At 55.1% G+C, this 18,885-nt stretch overlaps 1 protein-coding gene across 1 annotated transcript in view; it reads left to right on the top strand.

Moving 5' to 3' along the window:
• Nucleotides 1-12,151, top strand: part of NOTCH3 (notch receptor 3) — a 30,286-nt gene extending 18,135 nt beyond the window's left edge. The window contains exons 25-33 of the mRNA XM_054578664.1: nucleotides 858-1,190; nucleotides 3,112-3,266; nucleotides 3,358-3,580; nucleotides 4,416-4,500; nucleotides 5,265-5,427; nucleotides 6,464-6,768; nucleotides 7,040-7,187; nucleotides 9,943-10,040; nucleotides 10,833-12,151. Of these exons, the coding sequence (XP_054434639.1) occupies nucleotides 858-1,190; nucleotides 3,112-3,266; nucleotides 3,358-3,580; nucleotides 4,416-4,500; nucleotides 5,265-5,427; nucleotides 6,464-6,768; nucleotides 7,040-7,187; nucleotides 9,943-10,040; nucleotides 10,833-11,885 (2,563 nt within the window). The 3' untranslated portion in view covers nucleotides 11,886-12,151. The remainder of the gene's footprint in view (nucleotides 1-857; nucleotides 1,191-3,111; nucleotides 3,267-3,357; nucleotides 3,581-4,415; nucleotides 4,501-5,264; nucleotides 5,428-6,463; nucleotides 6,769-7,039; nucleotides 7,188-9,942; nucleotides 10,041-10,832) is intronic.
• The last annotated feature ends 6,734 nt before the right edge of the window (nucleotides 12,152-18,885 follow it).

The following is an 18,885-nucleotide window of genomic DNA, read 5'->3' as shown; positions in this document are numbered from 1 at the left end:
CCTACGCCCGTACGGCTGTCCATGCCCCTGCCTGGCAACCCTGCTCCTCTTTTTGTCTGTTCATGCCCCCATCTGTGTGTCCCTTGCATCCCATCTGTTCATCCTGGGCTCTGCCCGCTCTGTTCCACTGTGTGGCCCTCCGTCTGCCTGGGACCTTCCTCTCACTTTCTCTCCCTGTCCTCGTTCCCCACCCCCGCCCCCACCACTCTTCCCCTTGCTTGCTCTTCTCCAGCCCCCCGGGCCGCCCTGCCAATTCTCCAGGACCCCAGCCTGGTCCCACCTCAGGGCCTTTGCACTGCCTGTTCCCTCTCCCTGGAATACTCTTCCCTTGGGAAGCCACATGGCCCCCCCCTCCCACCTCCTTCAAGTCTTCTCTGGAACAGCAGCACCTTCTCAATGATCTCCTCTATGGCCGCTCCCAGCACTTTCCCTGCTTTACTTTTTTCCTTAGCATTTAATTCCACAGAACATTCCGTGTGTGTGTGTGTGTGTGTGTGTGTGTTGCGTGTGTTTATATTCAGCTTTTACTGCTGTGTAATTGAAATGCTGCGTAGTCTGCTCATTTATCTCCTTTAACATCTGTCCCCGCCCACTGGAATGCCAGCTCTACGTGTTCAAGGATTTGTGCCCGGGCATATCCTGGGTGCCTACAACAGCACCCAGCACCTATGAGGTGTTATCGATAGTGATTTACTAATAGTTACTGAGTGAATGGCTGAATTTTCAGAAAGCCTGACATATTGGGATGCATTCCAGCCCTCTGTGCTTGCTGCCTGATCCCTTTCTGTCTCGGGAGTTGGGGTGCTCTGTGTGTAGGGGATGCGAGGCCCCTGACGGCGCCTCCTCTCTGCCCCCAGTCCGGTCTACGAGAAGTACTGCGCAGACCACTTTGCAGACGGCCGCTGCGACCAGGGCTGCAACACGGAGGAGTGTGGCTGGGACGGGCTGGACTGTGCGGGCGAGGTGCCGGCCCTGCTGGCCCGCGGCATGCTAGTGCTCACGGTGCTGCTGCCGCCCGAGGAGCTGTTGCACTCCAGTGCCGACTTCCTGCAGCGGCTCAGCGCCATCCTGCGCACCTCGCTGCGCTTCCGCCTGGACGAGCGCGGCCAGGCCATGGTCTTCCCTTACCGCTGGCCAGGCCTTGACTCTGAAACCCGGAACCTGCCGGACCTGGCCCCCGAGGTGATCGGGTGAGTGGCTCCACCCTGGAGAGCCGTGGGGGCTGTGCAGGCACTGAGCGGGAGACAGGAGGGGGCACCATGGTCTCCTGTGGTTCATTGCCCTTAACATCTTGTGGGGCCTTCTTGGCAATAATTCCAGCATGTCTCAGCCTTGACGGCATTGACATTTGTGGCAGGATCGTTCTTCGCTGTGGGGCCGTCCTGTGCCCTGTAGGATGTTAAGCTGCCTCCTTGGTTTCCACCCACTATGTGCAAGTAGCTCCCCACCCCCAAGATATGACAGAAGTGGGCAAGGGTCCTCTGGGGGGCAGAACTGCCCCTGGATATAGACCTACTTCCTTCTGGAGAGGCAGGGGGTATAGCAGAATAGTTAAGAAATGTGTAGTGGTTTTTTGGGGTTTTTTTAGAAATAAAAAATATAGAACTCTTCTATTGGTGGCTTGGCCTACCAGGCCAGAGAGTGCCAGAGGGAGGTGTGGCCTTTGAGCAGGTGGGGCTCTGACACAGAGAAAGGATGGGTTTTAGAGACGGGGGGCGGGGGGAGCCTAGGCTCTGCCTGGGTGCAGCTGGACTACGGGGAAGGGAAGAGAGTGGCTGATGTGCCAGGCCCTGGGTGGGGTGGCCGAGTGGCTGGAGGGCACCTCATCAAACTGAGGACGCAGGGCGCAAGACAGGGTCGCTTTGGGGCTTGTAGAGTCTGAGGAGTCTGGAGATCCCAGGAGGGCAACCGGGAGCTAAGACAGAGACAAGAAAGACAAAAGGGTGTGGACTAGTCATCGACGTCGTGAGTGGGGCTCCAGGAAGTGGGGAGAGAAGTGGGGGCAGAAGAATGACCTGGGGACACTGAGACCTAAGGATTGGTTGAGGGAAATTAGCTAGAAAAAAGTGTTACCATGCAAGGGCCGCTGCCCGATGTGCCTGGAAGCCAGGACTGTGGCACCAGCTCATGGAAAAAGAAAGCTTTTGTGTGCGTTCTGCCGGCAAGGAGACAGGAGGCAAGGGTCAGATCTGTTTCCCGGATTCCGGGTCGGGGGCAAGATTCGAGGGCCTTCAGCACCAGATCTTCCTAGAGAGCAGACCCATCCCCTGTGGAAGAGGCCCAGCGGTCAGCTGAGTGGTGTATCCAAAGTTGAAACTTTGGTCCGGGCGTCTTCTTAGAAACAGGATAGGGCCAGTTTGAGCTGGTTCTGTGGTTACAAGAGGAAAAGAGGCAGCTGGAGAAATAGAAAGAGATGGGGTATGGGATACTGGGGATCCTAAGGAAAGAGGGCTTTGGAGGGTTGGTTCCTGGAAGCAGATCCTGAGATGGGGACTCAGATATATGTACCCTGTGGAAGGGGTGCTTTCAGGAGAGAGGGCTGAGGGGAGCAGGGTGGGGTAGGGGGAAAACTGAGGCAGGAGATAGCCTCGGCCAGTGTCTAGCCTCAGCCTGACTCCCGGCCTGCTCTGGAGCGTGAGTAACGCCTCAGTGTCAGCCTCGCCTTCAGGCAGGAGGGCCAGCTTGTTTACACTCCACATTGGCCAGTCACTGGCAGACGGCTTCCCTAAGGGCCGGCTCGTCCCCAGGGAGAGGGTTCCCACCTTGCTGAGGCCAGTCACCCAGAGAAGGGGAGCCTCTGCTCGCGGTGTCGGCGGCCGGCGCTCAGAGCATTCCGGAGACAGGCGCAGCGGCCTGGAAGGGGGGGTTTGGGCCTGCTGACCTGAAAACAGCACCCGTTGGAGTCATAGCTTGGGGGACACTGGTGGCCACAGCCAGACTGGTTCTGGGGGTGGGCGAGGTCGGATGCCGATGCGGGCAGGTGGGTGATGGTTTCACGGTGAGTGGGCACCGCTCTTCGGAGCCTGGCGCTGGGCTGGGGGATAGGCTTGGTGCCAGGCTGGCAGCCGGTGCCCCGTTGAGCCAGCCTGCCCCTCCCCTGTGTCCCCACAGCTCAGTGGTGATGCTGGAGATTGACAACCGGCTGTGCCTGCAGTTGCCGGAGAATGACCACTGCTTCTCCGACGCCCAGAGCGCGGCTGACTACCTGGGCGCGCTGTCGGCCGTGGAGCGCCTGGACTTCCCGTACCCGCTGTGGGCCGCGCGGGGTGAGCCTGGCTGCCGGGCGGCCGGGGTGGCGCCGGGGCCCCCACGGCGAGGTCCGGGCCGTGGGTGAGCCCCTTCATCTCCTGCCTGCAGGGGAGCCGCTGGAGCCGCGAGAGCCTAGCGTGCCGCTCCTGCCGCTGCTGGCCGCCAGCGCCGTCTTCGTGCTGGTCATCCTGGTCCTGGTCGTCATGGTGGCCCGGCGCAAGCGTGAGCACAGCACCCTCTGGTTCCCCGAGGGCTTTGCGCTGCACAAGGACGCAGCCGCCGGCCACAAGGGCCGGCGGGAGCCTGTGGGCCAAGATGCGCTGGGCATGAAGTGAGGACCCTGCGCCTCCCTGTCCCTAACTTTAGGGACCCTGTGAGCCCCAACTTCAGACTCCAGCCTGGACCCCAGGGTCCATCCCCTTGGCCACTGACTGCATGATCCCTGCAATCACCCCCGATTCTATGTCCTATGTCCCAGTTCCCAAACTCAAATCCTATCCTGACCGCCCCCCTACCCCCGACCATGGCCTCTCAGATTTCACCCCTATACTCAGCGTTCGTTCCCCATGACTGCTGACTCCGTGACCCTGCCTGGACCTCAGCCGCTCTCTGTGACCCCCAATATCACTTCTGGCTCTAATCTACTCTGCCCTTTGACTTCCTCTCTGATCCCTTTTTCATCCCAACTCAGCATCCATTCCCCATGACCTTCGATCTTGGCCTTGACCCTAGGCCTCACCTCCAACTCCCTGACTTACCTCTCAAGACCCCCAACCCTGCCCTGACCTAACTCCTGAATGTACCCCTCCCCTTTGACCCATGTCGCCTGGCCCCTCTCCACAACCTCCTCTTCCCGGCTACATCTCTTACCGGTTATGAGGCTAATCCCACCCTCCGTGACCCCTGAAGCCATCCTCGCCAACCCCTGCTGTGTGCCCGTGGCCCTCACCTGTCCCATAGCTCACTGTTCTGGCCCCTGACCCCACTCCTGTTTCTTTCCACAGTTCTACCTTAAGACCCCGGCCATCACTCCTCATGACCCCTGACTACACTCCCTGCGACCTTGACCCCATCCTGCACCCCATCACTGGACCCTGTATATCGACCCTGCCCTCTGTGCCTACTAACCTATCCCAACTCCAGACCTCTCCCCGTTGTCCCCACAGGAACATGGCCAAGGGCGAGAGTCTGATGGGGGAGGTGGCCACAGACTGGATGGACACGGAGTGCCCAGAGGCCAAGCGACTGAAGGTTGTGCCCCCTCTTCTGGCCCCTCTTTCAGGGCCTTGGGTAGGGCCCCAGTGGTCAGTGGGACAGCTCAGAGGAAGTCACCTGGACCCTTGAGCTCAGGTCTGGCTTGATCAGGCTGTGTTTGATGCCCAAAGGCTCTTAAAATGCCCTGGCAGACTGGTTAAGAATATTCTGTCCTGTTTCTGTAACATCATTCATGCCTTTTGGACCATGAGTCTGAAATGTACCAAGTTCCCGCTGGGGGCTCAGCTGCTACGCTCACGAAGGTACATGGATACGGTCGTGTGTGACTGTTTGGTCCCTGTCCTCATGATCATGTTCCTATCCCCAGACCCCCGTGCCCCAACCTGTCTTTTACCAGTGATCTTTAGTTTCCAGAATACAAGTTTTCCACTTCTTCTATGAAATTTAATTCTAAATATTTTATTCTCGATGCTATCGTCAGTGGAATTGTTCTCTTAATCCCGTTTTCGGGGCGTTTGTCCAGTGTACGGACAGGTGTGTGACGGCGTTGCTGTGCCCTGTGTCTCTTCCTCGATCACCCACCTGGGGTGCCCAGCCTTTCCTCAATTCCCATTTGGATTAAAATTCCAGGGTTTTTTTTTCCTAATGACTACTCTGAGCTCCGGCATGTCAATTTCCTGCTTCCTTATCTAGAACACAGTCACGTGTTTTGGGGCTGTATATGCATCTCCGTGAGAGACACAGACCGTCCCTCTGTCTCTTCTGCCTCCTTGTGAGACCCTGGGTCCTTGTGTCTCCAGGTAGAGGAGCCCGGCGTGGGGGCTGAGGATGCTGTGGATTGCCGCCAGTGGACCCAGCACCACCTGGTTGCCGCTGACATCCGTGGGGCACCCGCCATGGCTTTGACGCCACCGCAGGGCGATGCGGATGCTGATGGCATGGATGTGAACGTGCGCGGCCCAGGTCAGCGACGGAACCCCCTCCCCGCCTCTCTCCTGCTTGTGGGAGTTCGTGCCTGGGTCTGGTTCTGGGGAGAGCTAGGTGTGTGTGTGGGTTCACGGGGGGGGGGCGCTGTGTGTTCCTCAGGACTCTTGGTTGTAAGTAATAATAGCTCAACTCAGACTAGCTTAAGTAAAACAAGGGATTATTGGCTCCTGTAACTGGAAGCATCAGGTACATTTGGATCCAGGACTCACCACCCCTTGGCTCCAGCCCAGGCCACCCTTCTCCTGGGGATACCATGGCCACAGGCAGGACCAGCCTTATTAAAACCTTGTTCCCATCTGCACTAGAAAAAGTCCCAGGATGAGTTCCGATTAGACAGGCGAGGGTCAAATGCCCTGAACCAATCTATGTGGCCTGGAATATGCAGACTGACCAAGCCTGGGCCACATGCCTGTCCCTGAGAGAGGGGGCTTGGCTCTACCCAGAGCCTGAGGGTGGAGGATGGGGAGCCAGGCAACATGCTCACAAAGAGGGCAGCAGACCATGATATCTGGATCCCGTCGGGTTCATCGGGTTCATCGTTGTCATGGCTCAGGGTACCCTTCCCCTAGCGCTGTTTGGCTTCAAAAGGCCTGCATCTTTTGAAGCCCTTCAGGAATTTTATGTCCCTGGGGGTGCTCATAAGCGGGGGTGGGGGTGTTGAAAGACGGGGGTGGGGGTGGGGGTGTTGAAAGACGCAGCTCCTTTGCCAGGAGCTGGATTATAACTCTAGGCACTACTCCACCCTCAGGCCTCCTCTTTGGGAACAGGCCGAAATAGCCCCTAGGAATTTGTCTGAGGTGCAAGTTTGTTTGTCCTCCTCCCTCCCTCCCTTGTCATTTATCCCCTTCTGCCTCGGAGCCCTCGTGGGGCAAATCTCAGGCCCCTGAATCCGCATCCTGGGTTGGCTTCTGGGGTGCCTGACGTGCTTCCCTGGGTCCCAGTGCCTCCTGATCCAGCACCTTCCGTAGGGTTTCTGGAAAAGCCCCCCGAGTCCACCTCCCTGTCCCTGCAGATGGCTTCACCCCGCTAATGCTGGCCTCCTTCTGCGGGGGCGCCCTGGAGCCGATGCCGGCGGAGGAGGATGAGGCAGAGGACACATCGGCCAGCATCATCTCAGACCTGATTTGCCAGGGGGCCCAGCTCGGGGCGCGGACTGACCGCACGGGTGAGACGGCCCTGCACCTGGCAGCCCGTTACGCCCGCGCGGACGCAGCCAAGCGGCTGCTGGATGCTGGGGCAGACACCAATGCCCAGGACCACTCCGGCCGCACGCCCCTGCACACGGCCGTCACTGCCGATGCCCAGGGCGTCTTCCAGGTGAGCTGCGCTTGCCCCTTGGGACATCCGAGCTGGGACAGGCATCAGATTGATCTGGGTCCAAGCCCCAGTTCTGCCTTTCAGAGCTCTTTTTTTTTTTTTTTCATTTGTAAAATGGGGTCATGTGGGAGTACAGGTTCTGGCAGGTAGCAGCCCCCTGGATCTCACGGATTCCAGAGGATGTGGGGACCAGGGACCTCCGAGGGCTTAGAGGTGCCCCTGGCCCCTTGTTCCCGCCATGACGCCCCCTGCCGCACCCCGTCTCCCCTAGATTCTTATCCGGAACCGCTCCACAGACCTGGATGCCCGCATGGCAGATGGCTCGACGGCATTGATCCTGGCGGCCCGCCTGGCCGTGGAGGGCATGGTGGAAGAGCTCATCGCCAGCCACGCTGACGTCAATGCTGTGGACGAGCTCGGTAGGCTGGCGGGCGTGGGCGCTGAGAGGGCGTGACATGGCCCTCGACTGTTGGTGTGAACTCTCACCCACGTTGCGACCCAATCACTAAAGTTCCTGTACATATACCGGGCCTGCAACACGGACTTACACGCTCATGCATTTTTTTCATGGCATCCGCTAGCTCATCAGACACATCAGTGAGTTAGAAAAAGGCACCCTTCTCCCAGACACTTCATTTCCGTCTACTTTGTTAGAAGTACTTACTACTGCCATCTTCTGGGAAGCTTGTGTAATAACTTTGTAAACCAGCCAAATTATATGCAGTGGCCTCTCCCTGTCTGGAGGTGGCTTGCGTGCAAAGCCCCTGGATGTGGTTTGCTGGAACAGAGTTGCGCAGGTTCAAAACCCGCCCTCATCTCCAGAGGACCTCACACAGATGTAGACACACTAGATGCTCACAAACACAATTTGGAGCAGGTGTTCTCAACATACCACTGACATTTGGGGTCCAATTGGTTTTGGTGTTATGCACCATCTGGTGCATTGCAGGGTGTTAAGCAGCACCCCTGACCTTGAACCATTAGATGCCAGTAGCACCCCGCATTCCAATTGTGACAACCGAAAATGTCACCCAACTTCGCCAAATGCCCATGGGGGGAGAATTGCCCCTAGCTGGGAAATATGGCTCAAGAGGAGCATTGCCCAACAGCACCTGCTGTGAGGCGGGAAATGTTCTCTGTGTATTCTGTCCAATATGGTAACCACCGGCAGTGTGTGGTGCCTGTTGGGCATTGCAACGTTGGGGTGAAGAGAACTAAATGTTTTATTTCATTCAGTGTTTTAACCTTTGTTTTGCCTGCTTTAAAAAAAGCTTTACTGAGATATAACCCATATACCATACATATCACCCAAAGTATAAAATCCAGTGGCATCTGATATAATCACATAGTTGTGCAAATATCATTACACTGAATTTTAGAACATTTCTATCATCTAAAAAAAGAGCCCTCACGTCTGAGCCATCACCCACCCCCACTTCCTCATCTTCCTTGCTCTAGGCAACCACTGCTGTACTTCCTGCCTCTATGGATAGGCCTATTCTGGACATTTCATACAAATGCAGTTGAGCAATATGTGGTCTCTTTGACTGGCTTCTTTCATTTAGCATAATGTTTTCAAGGTTCACAAATGCTGTAGCATGTATCAGTATTGCTTTTTTTTTTTTTTGAAGATGTTATTTATTTATTTTTAGAGAGAGGGCAAGGGAGGGAGAAAGAGAGGGAGAGAAACGTCAATGTGTGGTTTCCTCTCGCGCTTCCTCAACTGGGGACAAGGCCCCTAACCCAGGCATGTGCCCTGTCTGGGAATCGAACTGGCAACGTTTTGATTCTTAGGCTGGCACTCAATCCACTGAGGCACACCAGCCAGGGCAGTATTACTTTCCTCTGGGTCCCCAGTGAGTGAAACATCAATCGGTTGCCTCTTACACATCCCTAACCGGGAACCTGGCTTACAACCCAGGCATGTGCCCTGACTGGGAATTGAACTGGCAACCTTTCAGTTTGCAAGATGACGCCCAACCCACTGAGCCACACCAGTCAGGGCTTGTGTAGAAGTTTTTGTGTGGACATATCTTTCCATTTTTCTTAGGTAGATACCCAGGAATGGAATTGCTGGGTCACATGATAACTATGTTTAACTTCTGAGGATCTGCCAGACTGATTTCCACAGTGGCTGCCCCATTTTTAACTCCCACCAACAGTGTATAAGGGTTCCAGTGTCTCCCCGTCCTTGCCAACTCTTTATCATCTATCTTTTTGGTTATAGTGGGTGTGAATTGGGATCTCATTGTGGTTTTGATTTTTATTTCCCTGATGGCTAATGATGTTGAGCATCTTTTTAATGTGCTTATTGGCCATTTGTATATCTTCTTTTGTGAAATGTCTATTCAGATGCTTTGCCCGTTTTTAATGGGGTTGCTTGTCTTTCTATTATTGAGTTACGAGAGTTCTTTGACTGTTCTAGGTGTTTCTTATCAGATATATGACTTATAAATATTTCTCTTGACTTGTAGATTTTCTTTTCCCTTTCTTGATGTTGTCCTTAGAAGCACAAAAGTTTTAGTTTTAATGATGCCCAGTTTATCTATTTTTGTTGTATTGTTGCTTGTGTTTTTGGTGTCCTATCTAAGAATCTTTGTCTAATTCAAGATCATAAAGATTGACTCCTATATTTTCTTCTAAATGTTTTATAGTTTCAGCTCTTACATTCAGGTCTTTGATTCCATTTTGAGTTATTTTTTGTATACAGTGTGGGGAAGGGGGTCCAAGTCCATCCTTTTGCATGTGCAGATCTAGTTGTCCCAGCACCATTTGTTGAGAAAGCTTTTCTTTCCCCATTGAATGGTCTCGGCACCTATATTATTTAATTTTAATTAATTTAAATCTAAAGAGGTGCATGCCGCTGGCTGCTGCGCTGGACAGCACACCTAGGCACAAACACGTGAGGGCTGCTTGGTCCCCTCCGAAAGGGGAGAGTCACGTGCACAGGTGCGCGTGCGCACGCATGGTATCTCCCTCAGACAGAGTCATCCCACGGATCTGCCCACACACACAGATCCAAACACAGTGCTTGGGTCCTCCTGGCTGGTCCGCTCCCCGCCGCGCCCCCCCCACCCCGCCCCTGGCCACACTCCGAGCATTTCCTGCTTCTCTGCCTTGGAGGGCCAGGGCCCGGGCCCGGCCCTGACTCTGACCTCTCCCCACGCCTCCCAGGGAAGTCAGCCTTACACTGGGCTGCAGCTGTCAACAACGTGGAGGCCACCCTGGCCCTGCTCAAAAATGGAGCCAACAAGGACATGCAGGACAGCAAGGTGAGCCCAGCCCTTGGCCCACTGGGGGTCCGCCCTGGCACGCACCTCCCCCTTCCAGGTAGCAAAGAGCAGGGTGGGGCAGGGTAGTGAGAGCATTCACCCTGCCCGCAGCCTCCAAGGGTAGATGGGAGGGGAGGGTGTGTGGCAGCTGCTAGGTGATCTTGGGGAAGTCACTTCACTCCTCTGAACCTTCGTGTTCTCACCTGTGACTTGGAGAGGCAGCGGTACCTATCTCGTTGCCTGTTCGGAGGAGTCAGTGAGGTAATGTGCTGAGTGGGTCCTCAGAGAAAGGTGACCGCCACGGTCGTTGTTTAAGAAGCCGCGCAGGGCGGTATTACTCTACACGTTTCGCGGACGGGAAGAGTGACTCTCAGAGGAGCGCAGGGATGGATTCTGTCTTTATTTAAAATGTCCACATTTTGTTTATTATAGATTTTTTGCATTGATATAAATTATTTTCAAAAACATTGCAATCCGATATTTGTTTTGATGACTGAAGTTTTTGATGCCCCCTTAAATTTTGTGCCTTAGGCGAGTGCCTCACTCTCCCCGCCCTGTTCCTGGGCCTGGGGCCTGGCACTTAGGAGGCGCTCCTATGAATGTGGTTTACGTAAAAGAACTTACTTGTCAGGCACCCCCGTCAGAGCTGGGAGTGGAACCCAGGTCTGTCAGGCTGGAGAGTATGAACTCTTAGCTCTCAGGTTCCATCGCACAGTGGGAGTCCTGGGGGTGCTGGCCAGGTCACCCTGGCCCTCGTGCCCCCGACACCTTGTGGGTTCTGGGCCCCCCCAGGAGGAGACGCCGCTGTTCCTGGCCGCCCGGGAGGGCAGCTATGAGGCCGCCAAGCTCCTGCTGGATCACTTTGCCAACCGGGAGATCACCGACCACCTGGACAGGCTGCCACGCGACGTGGCCCAGGAGAGGCTGCACCAGGACATCGTGCGCTTGCTGGACCAGCCCAGCGGGCCTCGTAGCCCCCCGGGCCCCCACAGCCTGGGGACCCTGCTCTGCCCACCAGGGGCCTTCCTCCCCGGCCTCAAGGCGGCACAGTCGGGGGGCAAGAAGACCCGGAGGCCGCCAGGGAAAGCAGGGCTGGGACCACAGGGCGCCCGGGGTCGGGGCAAGAAGCTGACGCTGGCCTGTCCAGGACCCCTGGCTGAGAGCTCGGTCACACTGTCACCTGTGGACTCGCTGGACTCCCCGCGGCCCTTTGGCGGGCCCCCTGCGTCTCCCGGAGGCTTCCCCCTTGAGGGGCCCTATGCGGGCGCCGCCGCCACGGCCGTGTCCCTGGCACAGCTTGGCGGGGCCGGCCGGGCAGGGCTAGGGCGCCAACCCCCTGGGGGCTGCGTGCTCAGTCTGGGCTTGCTGAACCCTGTGGCTGTGCCCCTCGACTGGGCCCGGCTGCCCCCACCTGCCCCACCAGGTCCCTCGTTCCTGCTGCCGCTGGCGCCGGGACCGCAGCTGCTGAACCCCGGGACCCCTGTGTCTCCCCAGGAGCGGCCCTCACCATATCTGGCAGCCCCGGGACATGGTGAGGAGTATCCAGTACCCGGGGCCCATGGCAGCCCCCCCAAGGCTCGCTTCCTCCGGGTCCCCAGCGAGCACCCCTACCTGACCCCGTCCCCCGAGTCCCCTGAGCACTGGGCCAGCCCCTCGCCTCCCTCGCTCTCGGACTGGTCTGACTCCACACCCAGTCCGGCCACTGGCGCTGGGGCCGCGGCCTCGGCCGCTGGGACGCTGCCTGCCCAGCCGCTTTCCCTGCCTGTCCCCGGCCCCCTCGTCCAGGCCCAGACCCAGCTGGGGCCCCAGCCCGAAGTCGCCCCCAAGAGGCAGGTGTTAGCTTGAGACATTCCTCAGTTCTTGGATTTGGGGGGGCTGAAGAGACACCCCATCCTGGTTCTCCTGTCTGTCTCTCTCGCTCCCCTCTTCCCTTCGACCCTTTTCACCCTCTCCTCTCCCCACCGGCCCTCCTGCACCCCGCACCCCTGCAGTGTGACCGACATAGGTCACCAGCCCAGGGCTTCAGTCTTCCTTTATTTATAAGGGGCTCAGGCCGACCCCCGGGTCCTGTGATGGGTCTGGGACCTCCTCCTGCCCGCCCCCTCCTGCTCCCCAGCCCTCCTCCCTCCTCTCCTGCCGCCTCTGACCTTTCACTCCTCGCACTCTGACATGAGTGGATTATTATTTTTTTTTTTTTTACATTTTGTATAGAAACAAATTCATTTAAACAAACTTATTATTATTATTTTTTACAAAATATATATATGGAGATGCTCCCTGCCCCTTGCAAACTCCCCCCAGTGCCCCCGTGGGGCTGAGTCTGTGGGCCCGTTTGGCCAAGCTGGATTCTGTGTACCGAGTACACAGGCGTGACTAGGATCCTGTGTACCGAGTACATGACCCTGGTGTGTACCAAGTAGGCACCCTTGGGCGCACCCTCTGGGGCCAAGGGTTGATGAGATGCCAGAGCCTCCCCACCCCTCCTCCCTCACTTCACTGCATTCCAGATGGAACTTGTTCTGTAGCTTTGCTGGGGAGAGGGCCCTCCTGCCGCAGAGGGTCCCCCGGCTCCCCCCACCCCCCAGAGCCTCGGCCATCTCCCTTTGTGAACCAGGGGCAGGTGGTGGGAACACAAGGACCAGGGAGGCACGTCTCCCTGTACACATGAGACTGCAGGATGGGAAGGAGCCACCTGGTACTGCCCTGGCCCAGCCCCATGGCAGAATAGAAGCATTTTTAGGCTATTTTTGTAATATGGCTTCTGATCACAATCCCTGTGTAGCTAAATTCCCAGGCCGTGCATTGTACAGCCCCCACTCCTGTTACCACCTAATAAAGGAATAGTTAACACTCAAGTGTCATTGGCCTGTGTGTAGATAGGGGTGGGGAGTGGAGCCGGGGGGTCTTCTGTCTCTCCAAAGCTAACTCGAGCCCCCATCTCTGGTTAACCCTGCCTGCCCACCTGTGTGCTTCCTCTTTTGTCAGATGACTCCACTGATTGGATCTGGGTGGTCACCTGACTTGAGCCAATCGGATTCACTTGAAAATGTTGTTTAGTGTAAATGCTAAGAAAGCTGTCAGTTGGTGGCGCTTTTAAGGCCACCAGCAGGCAGTTAAGAAATACGGGTGGCCAGTTTGGCGCAGCGGGCACTTCTGCGAACTGCAGAGGAAGGGCGCGACCGTGCAGGGAGCATCAGATGAGCGCGCCAACGGTTCTAGAGCCGGAAGGAGTAGCTCAGTCTCAGAAGTATCAGTTCCCGTTAATTGAGCCTCCATCCCATTGAATCACACTTATTTATTGCCTTCTAAGTGCCTGATGCTGGTTTTGCATGAAAGTCACCTCTACCTCATGCTTCCTTGGGGGCTGGAGACAATGCTGCACCCATGTAATAAACATTCCCTCACATATTCCGGCTTGGGGTGGGTGTCTATGTCTTACACCTAATTGTGTTCCAAGACAAGGCTGCGTTCACACTGGTATCCTCCAGGAAAAGAGGATGGGCTACTCTTCATTGATTTCCCCTGTCACTTGGAGCGCTCTTGGTTGCATGTGACACAAAGTCAAGCCAGCTGGCTTAAACAAAAAATAAAATTATTAGCCCACGTAACTAAAAAGGACCAAGCTTCAGGGGAGATTCGATCTAGTGATTCAAGGCGGGGCTGGGTTTCTCTTTATCTCTACAGATTTTTCTCTGGGCATCAGAGTCATCCTCAGGCTCCAAGTGGTACCCAACCCACCTTCTCTGCCCACCACACAGCTCTAGCCTTCTGTCTGTGTTAGCAAAATCGGTGTGTATTGCCCTTGATGGGGAACTGAGAAGCTTCTAGTCTTGGGAGTTGGTTTTGTATTGACTCTCGTTGGATCATGCACCCATGAAACTGAGGGTTTCCAAACATTGGCACTACCGACATTGGGGGCTAGATCGTTTTTTGCTGTAGGGGGTTCGCCTGTGCCTTGTAGGATGTTTAATGGCATCCCTGGTCCCCATGCACTAGGTGCCTCTTCTCCACTGTGACAACCAAAAGCGTCTCCAGGCATGGCCAGTTGTCTCCTGGTGGTGGTGGTGGTGGTGGTGGGGACCTGCTGCTCTATTCAGTCGCTATGGCAATGGCATATGGGAAGCACTGACTTCTTAAAGCAGTCAGTCTGCGTCCTGCACCAGGGCATGAGGTACACTGAGGGGCAGTCAGATTTGCAGAAGCAGGGATTCCGGGGAGCAACTAATAAAGACCCCGGGCTGCTTCCCAGGGGTGTCCCAGGGGGTCCCATGGGGGCGAGCCGCGGCTGCCACAGGGGGAGGTGGACTGACGACACATGCCCTATTAGCTTCTTCTCCCGTCGTTTCTCATCACTCCCCTGCTTGTATCTTCTGGGATCACCTCCAAAATAAACTCATGTCTGCTCACGTCCTTGCCTCAGGGTCTGCTTGTGGGAGAACTCAAAATACGGCGGGGGTTGGTATACAGTGGGAGTTTGCAAAATCGCGAGTCTGTACTCATGTCCAGTCATGAAATTTAACTCATGAGGTTAAGTGTCTCAGCTAGAACTCGAGTGTTTACCACAGCACGATTCTCATTAGCCGAAATACGGAAACAACCCAAGGGCAGTCAATGGATGAATAGACAAAGGAGATGGGTGTGGATTTTCCTTATGCTGGAGATGTGTCTTTCAGGGGGACTAGGAGTTGGCCAGTTGGCTCAGAGAAGGGGAGGGGCAAAGCTCTGTGATGCAGCATGGAAGTCTCAGGAAGACCAGCAACTTGGAATGGCTGTGTTGACGCCTCCCTTCCTTCCTTGTTAATGGAATAAATGGATGTGTCCGTTTGCATAGAGCAATGGCTGGATTTGGAACTGGAGACGTGACCGGGCGGCAGATCACAAGAGTCTTAAATGCGAAGACGGGGAGTTTTTTTCCCCCTCCATGATGGGATTTTTTTAAATTTATTTTTTTATTTATACATCATGTTGATTCTCTCGCAGTTGTCTCAATTTTTATCCCCCTACCTCCCTCCACCCACCCCACCCCCAGCCCCCACAGTCCATTCCCACCCCGTTGTCCATGTCCATGGGTCATCCATACATGTCCTTTGTCTAGTCCCTTCCCCTTCTTTCCACCATTGCCCTCCTTCGAAGATGGGGAGCTTTTAACTTTACCTTGAGGGCAAAGGGGAGCCATGGAAGGTTCCGGAGCTCCCGTTCTGGTGGCCAGTGCAGAGGACAGACTGGACAAAAGCAATGCTGCGAGATTTGGCAACGGGTGAGAATGTTGTGGCTTGAATTGAGGTGGGGCTGAGGAGGTGGGGAAATGGAGGAAGAATAGTAGAGAAGGCTTGGCAACTAATTAATTCTGGGGACAGCAGGGAGAGGGATGGAGGGGCTGCGGTCACTCTGAGGAGTTAAGTGGGGCAACGTTTGTATAACAACATCAAGTGACCCACTTCATCCTTCCCCCCTTGAGGTCAGGCTGGGGGTGCACTTTCCTCGGGGTAGCAGCCTTGCCCAGCACTTGGTGGGCACCCATGGGCCCTGCGGAGCACTGATGGAGTGAGGAGTGCATTTGTGACAGCCACCCCCAAAAGGAACCATAATTAAGCCTTTTCCTATTTTTGCCATGAGAGCCTGGGGGCCGGGGAAGCAGACCCTGGGGTCTCCAGTTTCCAGGAGGGGAAAAACCCACAGAGTGTCGCCAGCCTGAGCCCTGGGGGGCTTGTTAGTGGCTGGGAGGCCGCTGGGACAGGAGCTCTAGGGACCCCCTGTATAAAAGGACCCAGGTCCTCAGCCCCTCCCCTCTCGGGCGGCGAGCAGTGAGCAATGCAGGCAGGCAACAACCTTGGCCATGGTGAGTGTGTATTTGGGGTCTTTGCTGGGCTGGGGAAGCCACCCAAGCCCACCCCCACCTCGTGTGTGGTCTGAGCACACAGGGTACCAAGTGCATACACACATGCCCTGCCAGCAGCAGGCACACACATGCACACATGTACCCTGGAACTTTGTAGGCGTGAGCGCACACTACTCACATAGAGTCATTCAGCGGCGAGGGCCAAAGGTGGTGGGGAAGGGGCTCCTGCTTTTGAGAGTGGGGGTGCTTCCTGATGAGAAGAAAGAGGAAAAGACCGCAGACCTTAGCCCCATGCGTCCTTCGTCCCTCACCCTCACCGTGGGAGTGGCATTGGCCTGCCCCTGAGCTCATGCTAACTCTCCCACCAAGCAAGCTGCTGCCCGGCGGAGCTCTCTGTAGGTGCAACTTGCATAGGTTCCAGGTATGAAAATAAGGAACTTTCTAGTCCTGTAACCTGACTTCCTTTTGTCTAGATACGCTCACCTGTCACAATTTGGACACCTTGAGGCAACCTCCACGTTGCAGCTTCCTAGCTGTTGTAGGGTTAAATGTCAGCCCCCTTCGGAAGTCACCCTTCTCCTTCCTTCTCTCTGGGGTGGGTTCAGGGGGCGGCACAGCTGCCACCTCTGTGGTGAGGGTGGGCTGGGGCCTGGCTGTCCGCGTGAGCCAGCACGCTGGGCGTGTGCCTGCCCCCGGCAGGCCCTGAGCTGAGTGAGGAGTTAGTTCCCTCTGATTCCCAGCTGGACGGGTCACACCCCACCCTCCCGAGGCAGCACTGCCAGCTCCCACGCCCTGTTCTTTCTCTCACACCTACATCTTAGCCCGTCAGAAAGTGCTCGGGGCCCCACCTGAGCGCCCTGTCCGTAACTGGCGGTCTCTCACCACCTCTGTGGTCCCCGCCCTGCCCCAGCTCCCAGCTTCCCCACCCATGTTCCCTGAACCCTGTTCTCCCACGGCGACCAGAGTGCACCTGTGAACACCTGAGCTACGTCACGCCCGTCCTCTGCTCAGTGTCCTCCATGGCTCCCGCTTCGCTTGGTATAGAAGCTGAAGTCCTCGCTGTGACCCATAAGACCCTACGAAACAAGCTCTCGCCGCCTTCCACCCTCGCCTTCCTGCCTCTCACTTACTCCTCCCACCCCTCTCTTTCTCCCTGCTGTTCCTGTTCCCGGCCCAGTTCGGTCTCAGGACCCTGGCACCGGCTGTTGCCTCTACCGAGAATGCTCTCCCCCTTGACCTCCTCTTGACTGATTTGCTCATTTCTTTGAAATGTGAATTCAGGGCCTTGGCCCTTCTGGAGAAGCCACCTGGGCCCATCCCCAGCCCTAGATGTGAGATCTGAAAACAAGGGAGGGGAAACCAGAAATTCCAGAGCGACCGAACATTAAACCCCAACAAGCCCTTTCTGGGCCATCCTCCATCAAGTCAAATCGCAGCCTTCCTCAGACCCTAATTATCTTTAAGTGCTCTGCTCATCTTTCTCTGTAGCGCTTCTTTTCCAACATGTAGTCTCATTTAGTTATCATGTTCATTGCTTATGCTCTCTAGAACATTCTGCTCCTTCCAGGCTGGGATTCCTGCCTGTTTCATTCCCTGCTGTGTCCTCAGTGCCCAGAGCAGCTCCCAGCAGCGAACAGATGCTCAGTGAGTTATGTGTAGCGTGAAAGGTGAGCTCACAACCAGCAGCCCCTTAAATTTAGCACCGCCTCCAGGATAGAACTCCTGGTTTTGCATCCTGGTACCACAATGGTGAGAACGTGAGCAGATTATCCTGTAGTTGCTCCGCTTCCTCGGCAGTGCAAAGCCGAGAATAACAATCCTGTTTCTCCTTGTGAGGAGCCTGAGACCAAAGGGTTCGCAACACTGTCCGGGGAATCTTATGAAGTGTTATCTGTGAGCTCACGGCGTCAGTCTTCACACCCGAGCATATTTTTATTGACTTTAGAGAGAAAGGAAGGGGGTGGGGAGAGAGAGAGAGAGACAGAGATTGATGTGAGAGAGAAACAGATCAGCTGCACGTGCCCTGAGCAGGGATTGAAGCCGCAGCCGTTTGGTGCATGCGGACGGTGCTCCAGCCAGCCGAGCCGCCGGCCAGGGCGATCTCCGCTTCCGCAGATGGGGCTCACGGGGCAAAAGCAGCAGCCCAGGGTCACACCGCCCCCTAGCAAGTGAAGGCGCTGACGTTCAGATCTAGGCCTATCTGATTCCAGAGCTCAGGCTTGCTGTCCTTGTAGGTCACAGAAGGACAGTTTTGAGCAGAGACTTTCTGCTCTTTGTCATGGAATTTTTGTCAGCCCCTGGAGGCATGCAGGCCGGATGGTTGTGGTAGAACAGACTCCTATGCCGAGTGCGTCTTTAAGATGCCCGAGAAGGTCTGACTTGTTCCTGGAGGCCATTTCCAGGTCATTATGAAGGTCTGTGTCTCAATGTGAGAGTTAGAACATATCTCATTTAACTGTTTGTTAATTTTAAATACTTAGTCATATGATATATGAGCCTTCATTTGAATTTCACCAATTTTGGGAGGGAGCCTGGGTGTTCAATTTTTTTTCCCTTTTCTTTTCTTTCTTTCTTTCTTTTTTTTAAAGTTAAAGTATAATGGACATATAACATATTAGTTTCAAGTTTACAACATAAGATTCGCTATATGTGTGTATTTGAAAATGATCATCCCTGTAAGCGTAGTTAACATCCGTCACCACACATAGTTACAGAATTTTTTCTTGTGATGAGGACTTTTAAGACTTACTCTCTTAGCAACTTTAAAATATACAAGGCAGTATCGTTGACTATGGTCCTCATGCTGTCTGTTACACCCAGGACCTATTTAGAACTGGAAGTTTTCATTTGCTTGTTAACGGTTTGTAAGAGTTACTAAACATTCTTTAGGATCACAACCTTTTCTAGTTTGCGGTTTGCCTGTAAGTTGGTTTCAATTTCACCATGTTTCATGATATTGAAAAATTGTATATATATATTTAATATATTTTGTATTTTGATTTTTAG

The sequence above is a fragment of the Pteronotus mesoamericanus genome, unplaced genomic scaffold, assembly GCF_021234165.1.
Source record: "Pteronotus mesoamericanus isolate MK-2021 breed Mesoamerican mustached bat unplaced genomic scaffold, CSHL_Meso_final contig_502, whole genome shotgun sequence".
Classification (NCBI taxonomy): Eukaryota; Metazoa; Chordata; class Mammalia; order Chiroptera; family Mormoopidae; genus Pteronotus; species Pteronotus mesoamericanus.
Note: the sequence above shows the minus strand (reverse complement) of the source record. Positions and strands in the feature narration are given on the sequence as shown.